This window comes from Echeneis naucrates, chromosome 17 (genome assembly GCF_900963305.1).
Source record: "Echeneis naucrates chromosome 17, fEcheNa1.1, whole genome shotgun sequence".
In the NCBI taxonomy this organism is placed as follows: Eukaryota; Metazoa; Chordata; class Actinopteri; order Carangiformes; family Echeneidae; genus Echeneis; species Echeneis naucrates.
Window position 1 is genome coordinate 8,664,176 of NC_042527.1, and position 13,471 is coordinate 8,677,646.

At 38.9% G+C, this 13,471-nt stretch overlaps 1 protein-coding gene and 1 long non-coding RNA gene across 2 annotated transcripts; one reads left to right on the forward strand and one right to left on the reverse strand.

Annotated features, from left to right (window-relative positions):
- The first annotated feature begins 1,993 nt into the window (after nucleotides 1-1,993).
- Nucleotides 1,994-3,662, forward strand: LOC115057267 (uncharacterized). Its single transcript, XR_003841920.1, has 2 exons — nucleotides 1,994-2,329; nucleotides 2,785-3,662. It is a non-coding gene; the product is annotated as an uncharacterized LOC115057267 (long non-coding RNA).
- Nucleotides 3,663-5,386: 1,724 nt separating this feature from the next.
- gdf15 (Growth differentiation factor-15) lies at nucleotides 5,387-7,520 on the reverse strand. The gene is made up of 2 exons (XM_029525446.1): nucleotides 7,143-7,520; nucleotides 5,387-6,615 (listed from the first exon to the last, which is right to left on the reverse strand). The coding sequence occupies exons 1-2, from the start codon at nucleotides 7,477-7,479 to the stop codon at nucleotides 5,840-5,842; spliced, it is 1,113 nt and encodes a 370-aa protein (XP_029381306.1). The 5' UTR covers nucleotides 7,480-7,520; the 3' UTR covers nucleotides 5,387-5,839.
- Between the last annotated feature and the right edge of the window lie 5,951 nt (nucleotides 7,521-13,471).

Below are 13,471 nucleotides of genomic sequence, written 5' to 3' on the forward strand. Positions count from 1 at the left end.
CTAATTATAAGATAAATGCATTGCAAACAAGACACAACGCACCTTACATGTCCGGTCTTGTTTCTTGACTCAGTTAGGATTTGAATTCTCACAGTTACTGCAGCTGCAACACTATACTATGAGCTAAATAACCACCTGCACTGCAAACACAGCAGCTGGACGCCAGTGAGTTTTATTTATGACTAAGTAAAAATAGCTCACATGCAAATCCTTGAGAAACATGAAGCAAATCTGCAACATATGTTCTCTGAAAGGGCAGAAGGCGCACCTACAATGATTACTTCTCTTTTTTGTTGTTGTTGTTGTTACAGGCATTGAAGGCACAGTGAAGCTGTTTCAGCCGCCATTCAGCAAAATGTAACTGGGTTGTAAAGTAACCATGTCAACGTAGGCTAAGAGGTGACTCCACAGCAGGTGGAGGGAAGATTTAATCTGTTCCTGCTAAATAACCCTGAAGGGGGGAAAAGAAAGTAAAAAAACACATGTTGTGGTGTATTACTGTATCCAGCTGTTCATCATCATCATCACCATCATTATCATTTGAATATTAAAGTATGAAAGCCTCTTTGTGTTTATTTTCTTTTTGCAGTCCCAAACTTAATTTGTCGAGTCGTATTATTATTTGTGATGTAGTGAGGCCAGTTGAAACGAATGTATGTGACGTTTATTCTTGAGGTCTGTCACATGTGGGCTAATCTCTGATCAGTGTGTCCACCTGGACAGGCATTTCTTTTACTTCAAAAAAATGCTGATGGACATTCTTCTCGTGAACAGTAGATTCTGTTAGCAACCGACTTTGCTCTGTGTCCCAAACTGAACACACTGTACACAGATGAGTCAATTGATGCCAAAGGGTTTAGGCTGTGTTTCATTTTAAAAGCCATCATCTTCAGTGTGTCTCAGGTGGCATTATGGCAGATACTGTACAAGCCTGCCAAAGAAAACCTTTCAAAATAAAATGTAAAAAAATCATTAGAGTTAAGAGGTAGTTATTAGAAAAGGTACAGACTCACCAAGGTAGACTGAAGTAGCATAATATGAACGCTCACTGATGTGGTGGAGCTGACAGATGGACTGAATGTGTATGTGTGTACTCACACGAAGGAACTTTGTTAACCAACATTTAACACTTTATATGGCTGGTGGGATCCATTTCATTTGGAAATGTAACATGATGGCTTGATGTGTTCTGCATATGGGGAAACATACAGCAGGGAGGGGTAAAGGTCCAGCTGGATTAGTTTAGGGAATTTGAAAATCAGTTTAATTTCTCATAACATTTAATAATGCATCTTGATACTGCCTGATGTTACTTTACTACTTAGTTTGTGTGTATGTGTGTGTTTTACATTCCCAGTCTCGACTAAACCCAAGAGGTCTAATTTTCAATTCTAAATTAGGCAACAGCCACTTAAGTTCAAGTTCAAACAATGCCAGGGGTCAGGTGGGAAACTTGTGTGTTGTGTAATCAATTTTAATACATCTCAAATTCAGCTCCTGTCAGCAGCTGTCTATTTGGAGAGGGATGTTTTACAGGAAATCTTCTCATTTCAGTTCTTTCATTTCCTACTTCCATCATTCACGAAAAGGGAACTTCATCATTGTTTGAGGTGTAGAAGAAAAACTTCAGTTGACTTCACTCTACACTGAGACCTTGACACACACATTGTCTGGCAAGTACATGTTTTCTGGTTTGCTGAATTTGATTTCACTTGCTTGAATTATTTTTGCTTGGACTTTATTCTGCATTTAAAATCTTTAAACATGAAATATTAATTAATTCTTTTGTAGTTCAGTCCAATAAGACCTCGATTGGATAACTGATTTGGAGGCTATATTTTGTTTTTGATTTGAGGCCTCTCCAGAGATTAAAACAAATCTTACAATCTGGTGGAAAAAAACCTTCCAACTTAAATCGTTACAAATGGCGACATATAATGCTTTTGGCACTACTGCACAGCTTAACTCTTGAATTTTCATATTTACAGATCATGCTTGTTAATGCCACCTTTGAAACTCCAGTCATTCCAAATGGAGGGAACAGCACAAGTTCCTCTACAGGACAGGCTGTGGGGCTCACAGTGTTCTTCATGATTCTCATGGTTCCAGCTGTTGTCACTGCCTACAAATACCGTAGTAAAATAAGGAGTATATTGCAGCATGGACAAACAAGGAACCATGAAAAGGAGAATTATGCCGAGACACCAGAATCAGATTCCAAACAGTGTACCAGTATGAGTCCAGAGAAGTCTGAAGGACAAGCTCCAATCTATGAAAACCTGACAACTCGAAATACTGGCTTCAACAAGTTCTCAAAAAACCACAGCAAGTAAGCACCAGTTTAACCGATTTTTTATTTATTTTTTCCTGAATAATGGTCAAGGTTAATCGAAATAAAAATTGAAATATAAAAATATAAAACCAATTATCTTCTTGTCTCAGTATGGATTGGATGTTGAGTTTGAAATGACATTTACAAAATAGCAGTTCAAAAAGATGAAGAAACCGAGTGAGTGGTTTGAGTTTCCCCATTTTTCACCATCCTGTTGTAATATACACACAGACACTGTTGGACAGGCATTTGAAGGTGATTTCATCTGTGGTTTTATCCAGTTTAAAGCTTATTTATCAAACGTGCAGCTTGTGAGTCAATGCTGGAGTTCTTTCCAAGAAAAAAAAGAAACTAGGCAAAGTAATTTAAGAGAACTAATAGGTGTGTCAGAATGGTTTTACATCAATCATCTTCTGATAGCAACTTTTCTACTACACCTTGTTTCCTCACAGGCCGCCTCCTGAACCTGAAGAAGATTTGTACTTGCAGTGTGATTCACAAGATGATGCAATATACAGCAATGACCAAAAGTGCAACCTTGCCATTTTCCAGGAGGAGGACGTCTACATTATCCCAGAATCATGACAGAAAAATATTTGCATTGTACTGTCTCAACATTTTTACACCTACTCACTGACTCACAATATAAATACATAGTGTTATATAAATATCAGCATTAACTATAGGTTTGGTGAATATTTAGCAACTGTAATCAATATATCTTTTTTCGTTTTGGTTTTCAGCATTCTCTGTAATGTCAGGCAGTTCTTTGTTGTTTTTTTTTTTATATGCATTGCTTTTATACATGTTGCTCTTTTTACATATCTCATGTCGCACATTTCAAATTATGAACAATGCAAATCAGCACATTTTGGGATCAGTCCAGGACAAATCACTTTGCCCTTTAGATCATATTTTTTTAAGGCTCTTTCCTGAAGTGACATCACCTTTAGAGAAGAGAGGAGTGGACTGTTTTATTCTGTGCTCTGTTTTTGTGTCAGAAGTTCTGCATTTGCCCTCTGAAACGTTTGCAAACAGCAGCACAGAAAAATCAATCTTTCTACCAAGTATTGCTACTTATTTACTGTTAGCACAAAGTTGTAAAGTAATCATTTACAAATTATATTTACTGTACTTTGTCAACTGGCATATTTTATTTATAGCATGTATCTCAGAGTTTGATATAAGAAACATGAGAAGTGGAAATGCTCAGTTTGAACATTTACACTTATTTTGCTCTGTACAGTTAATAAAATGTTGTTACATTGTAATCAACTGTCTCAAGTGAACACCTGCGAACCAGTTTAAATAAAAAGAATATTGATGAAAATTATATTAATAATTATTAATTTCCCAGATTCAGAAATTAATTATCATTAAGGTGAAACAAAGAACAAAATGTTGCACAAAGTAAAAAAAACTGTTTAAAATATAAAGTTTCATGTCTATTTCATTTTGACATTGTTTTAAAATGTACTATATTTCGCCATCGGTCACCAATTCTGTAAAGGGGAAGTAAAAAAAAACATTTACTTTCTTTACATTCTTTTTTTTTCACACACTGCAAATACAGTCACAATGTACACATGAATATACTTTTGTGAAATATATATAGAAAAAAATTAAATGGAATTTTCATGCAAACATCTTTAAAAAGCACATATTTTCTTTTTTAAGTTTTTCAGAATAGATACAGGATGACAAAACATTTCTCACCTTGTAGCTGAACCGACCAGAGTCGAGAGAGGCAGAAAAGCTTTGTCTAAAGTTAACAGAGCAATAAGTTTAAAAAGGATTTGTGGATAATGACTACAGATGCCCAGCGGTGTTTACAGACCATCGTGTTTTCTCTGCTTTTACATTTGCTCCTGTTATTCTGACATTAATTCCTGAAATAGATATCCAGTTTAGCTAAGTGAGATTACAACCAGGAAAATTTGCCAGAGGTGGATTAGTTCATGCTGTCTATCTTAGATCCTTATCTTACACCAGAAAGGCTTTGATAGAGCCCGTCTCCCATTCTTTTATACTTATACTATACGATACTTTGGGTGGTACTGAAACCTTTCAGAGTCCAAGATTGAAGAGTTTTCCATCCTCCTACAGTTGTGTAATAATTGAGGATGGTCATCTTTGAAACAAAGAGTAAGAACAGCTAAAACAAAGAAATGAACGAGCAGTTACTGGACACAGGTTGAAATTTACCATAAGAAATGTGTAAATGCATTTAGATTCGTGTCAACATCTTTGATTAATCACCTCTTACTCTATCTGCATATTTATTCAGTCCTTCAGGACCGTTCAAGACACCCCACCCCTTAATACACTGACTGTATTAATTGGAAAACAACAGGTGCTCACATGGGTGACCTTTAGTCATTCAAAGATAAAAACTATAAACACTCATTAGAGGTGGTGGTGTCACTTCTCTGGATAATCAAATTATAAACATTTCAGCCAAGCTTTCATCTGATTTCAGGTCACTTCAGTTCATTCGCTCAATACCACACTCATCATTGTCCATTTATTACTTTTTATTGCTTCTATTATCTTTTAGCTCCAAAAGCTCAAGCTGCATCTTCTGGGTCTCCTTTCAGGGAAATAGTTTTTCTTGTCTTGTTTACCAAACTTCAGTAAGGATATCTCACATTGTTGTTTGTTCCATTTCTAATGACTTATCTCAGCAGCACCTAAAGCAAACAGGACACCAGCTCTGATCATCTGTAATTGATTTACAGTATTGTCAGTGATATGGTATCTGATACTCAGGTTCACACAGCAGTTTTTTTTTTCTCTGTTGCAAATGGAAATTTCCCTTGTCAAATAAAACTGTCAATTTTGTTCCGTGACTTACTGGTCAAGGACAAAGTGAATACAACTTCAGACTCAATAATGGAACATATAAGCTATCATATCTTTACATGCTGATTTCTCTGCCACACACTGACCACCTTAATCTATGGTGGCTTAAAGCGTGTTTGTAAATCCGTAATAAATGTGACGAAATATCATGGTCATGTGCTTATGATGAAATGTACATTCATGCACAACCGCTCAATAATCAATCACGTTTTATTTGGCACATCATTGCTGAAATGTAGAAGACAACAAACAAAACATTTAAATTATGTGCCTCAAAAAAAAAAACAAACAAACTATACAGTGCTTCAAATAATTACAGTAAAATAAAATACAAAACAGTACAAAAACAGCTTGTAACATCATGCACAAAAATATCACAAAGGGGACAGAACTTTGAATAAATAACTACTTATTTCAAGGCAAAAATATGAATGAACAGATCTAATATTTAAGCCACAACAAAACAGGGGCTCCGTGTAACGGTAACATCTTTTTAAAAGAGGAAGACTGGAATTTCATCTCAGTTAGCAAATCAAGTCATGCAATAAAAGTCAAGTTTGTATTCACCATGTAACATATTTTCTGGAAAATCTCTTTGCAGTTTACAGTTTTTTCTTTTACAGTTTATAAACGTCACTTTTTTCTTCAAGCACAGTGACATTTAGTGACTATCAAGTCATTGAATGGTGTCAGCTGTAACTTTCCCCGGCTGTCATAGTGCATAAGGACCATGGGCTCATAGGCTGCTGGCACACAGCAGGGCCGAGGTGTCCCACCTTTGGTAATCTGGTGCAGACGAGACTTCACTTGTGTGTGCATGCTGGCTGGCTTGTAGTTGTGCGGACATGTGCCATCACAGAAGTTCATTGTGTATTCGGACGGGGCTACCACCCAGTCCGACCAGCCGATGTCTTTGAAGGACACGGTGACTGACCTTTGGCAGCACAGCCCCTGTTCATCGCAGTCGTTCTCCTTGATGGAGCGGCGTGTCCTCTGTTTAGGTACAAGGCCTAACTCCAGAGAGATGGTTGGGTTTGCCTGGAGGGCATTTCTGTCAGCTACAACCATCCTGACGTTCACTACAAATACCTGATCACCCTGAGCGCTCATCCACTTGCCCACCTCAGGGCTGATGTCCACTTTCACATTTTGAGTGCTGGAGGTATTGCCAGGGACCAAAGTCTCTTTGTTTGTCCAAGCTGCAGAAACAAATGACTTCATCCCACTAACTTTAACTTTGACCTCTGGTCTCCCAACAAGCATGTTTTTATTTGACATCAGCGTGGAAATCATCAGTTCTGCCCGAGCCAGTGTCAGTTCAGTCTGGATGTTTGGGTTTTTATGGAAAACAGCTCTGTACCACTGCATGTGTCCAACTGACTCTGGGTGTTTCCTTTCCCAATGCACTTTCACTTTCTCCACTAAAAAAACAAAACAAAACAACAACACATACACACTCACATTAGAATCACAGTTGGTATATATATAGGGAACAAGATGACAAGAAAAAACTGAAGAGTGGAAAATCACAGGTATGTTTTGGTCTATGCTGCATGTATTGGCATTAGCTGTCTTAATTTTGATGGCAGTGATAAAAATCTACTTGTAGTGGAACATCACATGGAAGGTGTGCCAGTCATGCCCATGATTGCTAAAAGCTTGTAGGAATGTCCTTGCTTTGTTTACAGGACTTTTGGTCTATTTCTAACTATACACACACACTATGTTTAAACTCTGTAGAAAAATTCCAGTCGGGTATCTTTACCTGGAGCATGAACTGTAGGGACAGAGGTTATTTATAGCATTAATAACCTTTGTCGCTCAAAAGCCTCCTGGTCCCCTTCAAACCTTTCAAATCAGTTTTTCACTTCAGCCATTTTAGTTTGACAATGGTTGAATAAGCCCAAAGATGCTTTCAACTTGCTTCCACATTCAACAAATGACTCACCTGTGGCTGGAAAAAAAACTGAAATTGCGGATTGTCTGGTTTCCTTTGTCGGCTGGCTGATGTTTCCTCTCATCTCTTTCAATTGTTGCGCGTAGAGTTGATGCATCTTCGTCAGCTCCTGCACTGTGGCCTTCTGGGTTGGCCTGGGCTCCCTGTCCATGCCCAATGAGCTGAGGATCCCTGTCTTCACCGCCTCCAAGAGCAGTATCTTCTGGCTGTCCATCCTGTCCACATTCGGTGAGCTTCCTTGGGATGAGTGAGGCCGGCCTAACCCTAAATGGGAGAGGGAGACCAAGAGCAGCAGTGTGTACAAGATGAGTGTGTGTGATCTGAGCATGGTGAGCTTGTCAGGTAAGTCTGGTTTGAGAGTGTTGCAGCTCAGTGGATCAGGTTTGTCCATGCCATGAATGAAATTCTTTGCATGCTTTTATTTATAAGGCCTTTCTGCTGCCACACCCCTCATTTGTCAGGTGAGTCAGGTGAACTTGTGATGGGCCATATGTCATTATGTGGCAACATGTTGCACCATTGTGTCATTGTGACATGATGCTGCATCTCACCATTTTCAAGGGCTTTTGAATTTATTGCTATTTTTTGACATATATATATACACATATATATGTTTGTGTGTGTGTATATATATATATATATATATTATTTTATTTTTATTTTTTTTTTTAATATCATGTACCCCCAGGGGTACACGTACCCCCATTTGAGATCCACTGTCTTACAGTGACCAATTCTAAAAAAGGGAGAATGAACAATTATAATAGTTCCTCTTGGGTTACTAACGAACGTGTGATTGTTTATTGATTCCTGTAAGGCTGTGACGCTGTTACCCAGTAACCCTGTGAAGGTTGGTCAGAGGTCAGACTCAAATACACACCAGTGACAGATTTTATGGTTTTAGTGTTTTGTTCTTTTGCCTCATTTTCAAGTTCCCTGAACCAAGGGATCCCCATCTCTGAACAGCTTTGAGTAGAATTACTAAATAAACCAATCATAAAAAATGAAATACAGGCAGAAATCAGTTGAGACTTTATTTTGAGTCACCCCTCTCTCCATGGATATTAAAAACAGACAGTTAACTGCAAGAACTGTCCTGAGCTTCTATGACAAAATGTTCAAATGTTAAAATGCTTTTCTTGAAGTAGTCGTACGGTTTCACAGCTTGACTTGGGGAGGGTGGGTGAAGGTGTTTTATTTTATGATGATAACATATCTGATCTCGATATCACAGCGTGATATCACAGAGTGTTGTCAGTTAGCTGTCAGCACACTGTAAATGTAACTCACAGCTAACTTGAGACAGTACAGAGGGGTTGCCGTGCTTTCTGATGTTACATGGCTGTTTGTGCAATGACCCTATTCCTTCTCCATGAGGACATTCCCAACCTCCACATTGATTGATATAGGGTCCATTAACGTATTTTATAGATGCACAAATTGTGAGTTTGAAATGATAACATTCAAACAGCCAGATGGTAAAATTATGTGATAAGAGCAGATGAAAGTTTTAATTAAACACTTACTGCATGCACATTATGATATCATAAAAGGATAAAACAATAAAAAAGACATATATATATATATATATATATATATATAATTACCTTTGGATGACTAGTCATAATAGTGTCATATTTCAAAGCACATCTAATAAATTGCAAAGGATAAGCCACAACAAAACAACAAACGAAGAAAAGTTATTTTTGTCATATGAAAGGATGAACTTCTATTGCCAACACATAATAAAATGTTCACTATCATTCTTCAACCTGCATTAAAGCTTTTCAAGGAACACTGTAGAAATCAGATGAGAACCAAAGTTAGAGTGACTCTTACATGTTTTGAGTCACACAAAATAAGGAAAATATAACGTGAAATTGAAAGAAGACATATTTTGAGGTTTAAAGAAGTTACTGTCCAAGTATCAAATGATGCATGAAATGTAATGCGTTTAACAGCATGGAGTCTGAATTTCTGAGCACTGAGTCACTGAAGTGATGAAACTATCATGTACTTTGCCAGGTTAGTCTACCTTTCAAATTGAATGTGTGTTAAACGTGTGCTAAACTGCCATTTAAGACTCACATTGTCCTCTCTAACTAGTTCCCCCTTTTTTCTAGTATCTTTGCAGAAAGAACCAGGGAGAATGAAAAAACCAAAAGCCACAGACTTGACCTGAAGGAGAAGTGGTGAATGTCACCATCCAACACACAGACATAACAGACAGACACAGATGGTGGCTGTCCCAAGGCTGAAATTACAATAAAATCCAATTTCTAGATCACACATCTGCACATATATGTATGTATGTAAGTTGGTGTATATTTATATTTATATTAATTCATTCATCTTCTACCTCTTATCCTTTTCCGGGTCACGGGGGGGTGCTGGAGCCAATCGCAGCTGACTGGGTGAGGGCGGGGTACACCCATCACAGGGCCAACACACGGAAACAGACAGAGACCAACAACCATTCACACTCACACTCAGACCTACAGACAGTTGAGAGTCACCAGTTAACCCAAACATGATGTTTTTGGATGGTGGGAGGAAACCCAGGCAGGCACGGTGAGAACATGCAAACTCTACGTAGAAAGGCCCCAGGCCGGGAACTGAACCTCAGACTTTCTTGTTGTGGGGCAACCACTATGCTGCCTTGCTGCCATTATATTTATTGTATAAAGTGTAAGTTTAGTGGCGTGACAAAGTGGATGATAGTTGATATACTGTACATGATATATGACTTATAAAGGATTGATAGCTCCATTCCACCCTCTTGTGGCTTTTAGCTACAGTACATAATTTGGGGAGCTGAATTTTCTTCACTTAAATAATTTACTTTGTTATATTATATTGGATTTTGGTTAGGGATTACTTTCATTCAGAAGTACCTGAACTCTCAGCAAACTGGAAGTAGACTCTTGCATCTACATTTATCTGTCTGCTTTGTAACTAAATAAAAGAGAGACTTAAGACTCAGAGTAGGTGAAAACTAAAATGGTTGTGGAGAGAGTTGCAGAAAAGGAAGAGAAGAGAGCATGACAGCAACGGCAGATTCCTGTCAATGCTGCTTTGCACACTTTACACACATACAAGATATATATTACTTTCATGCTTGAAATATTTTTTATAATTAATAATAATAATATTTTTTATTTGTCAGGCCACCTTTCAAGGCACTCAAGGTTGCTTTAAACCAAGAATAAAATACAACAAAACAAAAATGCTGAAAATACAAAAAACAACATACATTATATAAAAGATCACACAAATAATTGGCCCACATGTTTTAAATTCATTCATCAATACTTTTCCTTCTTATAGAAAAAAATCATCCTCACTGATTTCAAAATACAAATGCATTTCATACAAAGTTACTTGAGGCAAATCAAAAAAAGCAAAATGGGAATTTACCTTGTAAATGCTTGAGTCCTGACTGTCGGTTCACCTTGTACTTTGAGATAAACATTGAAACCTTGCAAAAGGAACAAGAGAGGACTCACACCTGTTTGACTTCCATACATGGACTAGTGACAGCACAGGAGAAGAAAATAAGCATTGTTACCAGGAAAACGTCATCGTGGCACTGCCTGGTACCAGGCATAGATCAGTCACTGCTATTCAGCTCAGCTTCAAAGCACAATTGTCCTCCATTGTTTCTGTCTGTGGTCAGGTTTTCCTCCAGACAGACACTGTGTTATTAGACAAGAACGGTGCAGAAGATTAACTGCATCTGACTTGTGCACAGGAAGCATCTGACATGTACGCTAAGACATGGGAACAGGCGCAAACAGGCGAGGGTCTCATGCACTCCACTTGTGGTTTATGGCTGCAGGGCACTGAGAAGTAGCTGGCCGACAAAACAATGGCGAGAGTTGTTTAAAATAAAAAAAAATAAAAAACAGAGCCTATAATTATCTATATAGGACATGAAGTGATGAGCACATATCAGGATGTTTGGAGGGTTTGTTCATTTTTGTCCTGAAAATGGCCATCACACATTGACATTGACATTGAGTTGGGTAATTGATCACAGTTTATCAAATAGGAGGAAGGATCAACATGCCCTCTCACTCGGTTTCACCCTCCCCTGCCCATCAGGTGATCAGAGGAGTGGGGTGACTACCGAAAAAGGTGGGTTGGTGGAGCTGGGGTTGATCGGGGGAGGAGGAGAAGGTGGTGGAGCTGGGGTTGATCAGGGGAGGAGGGGGAGGAGAAGGTGGTGGAGCTGGGGTTGATCAGGGGAGGAGGAGGTGGGGTTGATCGGGGGAGGAGGAGAAGGTGGTGGAGCTGGGGTTGATCAGGGGAGGAGGAGGTGGGGTTGATCGGGGGAGGAGGAGAAGGTGGTGGAGCTGGGGTTGATCAGGGGAGGAGGGGGAGGAGAAGGTGGTGGAGCTGGGGTTGATCAGGGGAGGAGGAGGTGGGGTTGATCGGGGGAGGAGGAGAAGGTGGTGGAGCTGGGGTTGATCAGGGGAGGAGGAGGTGGGGTTGATCAGGGGAGGAGGAGGTGGTGGGGTTGATCAGGGGAGGAGGGGGAGGAGGAGGTGGTGGAGCTGTAAGAGCAGCAACAGCAGCAGCGACCGGGACTCGGTCCATGGGGAGGATGAATGGTCCAACTGCTCCGTGTTTTTCAGATTGTCTTCAGTGATGGATGAACCGAACATCCTGAGACGTCGCGGTCTTCAGGTAACATGACAGCGATGTGGTTGTTTGGAGGATGATGATGATGAACCATTGGCGACGATGCGAGCGATTTCTCTAGGATTTGCTTTGTGTGGAGGATCTGATTCGCTCTGCAGCTACAGTTTATATTTACTATGACATTTACTCTTCTCTCCATTTGATGATGATGTGCCATGTTTGTTTGGTATTTATCTCACCCTGTCTGATGAGCATTCATGAGCCCAGGCGCTGGCACCATCATGACTATAAATTGGAGTGATCATGTAGTCAAATGTGTCAATGCAGATGCCTAAACAGAAGCGATTTCACTCCCTTACATGTTTATTTTGGAGCTCTTCTTCTTGCTTGGCTGAATCTGGTTGCCTTGGTGATAGGAGCACAGAAAACAGGGGTTCCTGATCGGCAGAAACATCCCTTTAATCCCCACCATTTTTATTGCTCAATGCTGCTAAAATGAAAATAAAGAAATTGAAATTTTCTGCAGAAAATGATGAAGTGAACGCTGTTTTTGTTTGTTTGTTTGTTTGCTTTCCTCAGATCTGTTATTGTAAGAGTCGATGTGGGGTTTGTGATGAAAGGGTGTTTCCTTTCAATTACAGTGATTGGTTTCCTTTTTTACCTAATGTTCATCTGCACTTCAGATTGCAGCGCTGCCCTGTGATTATACTAAAAATGAACACCACTGAGAAATTATTCAAGGCTGACATATTGTCTCCCTCCAATCTGTTATCTTTTGAAAAAGTACCACATATTTTCTTCATCATACTGTTACAGAAATAGGTGTGTTCTAATAATTGCTTGACGCTACGCTAGTATTTAAAACCATTTTCCAATTTGTATACATTTATTCTGCTTATTTTTAAATATGATTTTTCTATTAATTAATTTCCGTTTTAATTTAGGAGTTAAGACAAAATCGGTGCTTTAAGATGGTCTTGATCACCAACTCTTCTAGTCTTACAGAGTGCCACTCTTGTTCTTCAAATTATGACTAGAGAGGGCATTTTCTGCAGTTGCCTGAGCTCAGACCCAGTAGCCATGGGCTAGTGAGGATTTATACATCCTTGCTGTTACACGAGAGGAAGACCTACTTGTCCTGCAAGAAACTAGGCCACACTTCATTTAATGATATTTACCCTCCAATGAAATAATAATAAGTGGAAATGACAGACAATGGAAACCCATTTGGACAACTGTAACACAAACCTTAGCTATTTTGTGACCATTTATGAATTTTAAAGAAAAAAACCTTCACATTCATGCCTGTATATTCTGAGAGGAGGTGTGCTTTCATAACCACAGACACCAAAATTATAAATAAATAAATAAATAAATAAAATAATAATAAAGATATCCCCTAAGTCAGGAAAATACACTGATCCACAGAGAACCCCTCCAGCCAAACAACAAGCATCACTGCTCAAGCAACAATAGCTGAAACCTGAAATTCAAAGCAGTGGAATCAGAAAAACATGAAAAAGCTATATTGTTAGAGATTAATTCAGCCTTCCCTATCTTTTCTATTGTAGAAAGAACTGAGTCTTCCTCGCAGGGGAAATGTGTAAGTACAACCAACTGGCTTTTTGTGTGCACCGTCTCTGTCTCTTTTTTTCTCCTTCCCTCCTTTTCAAACC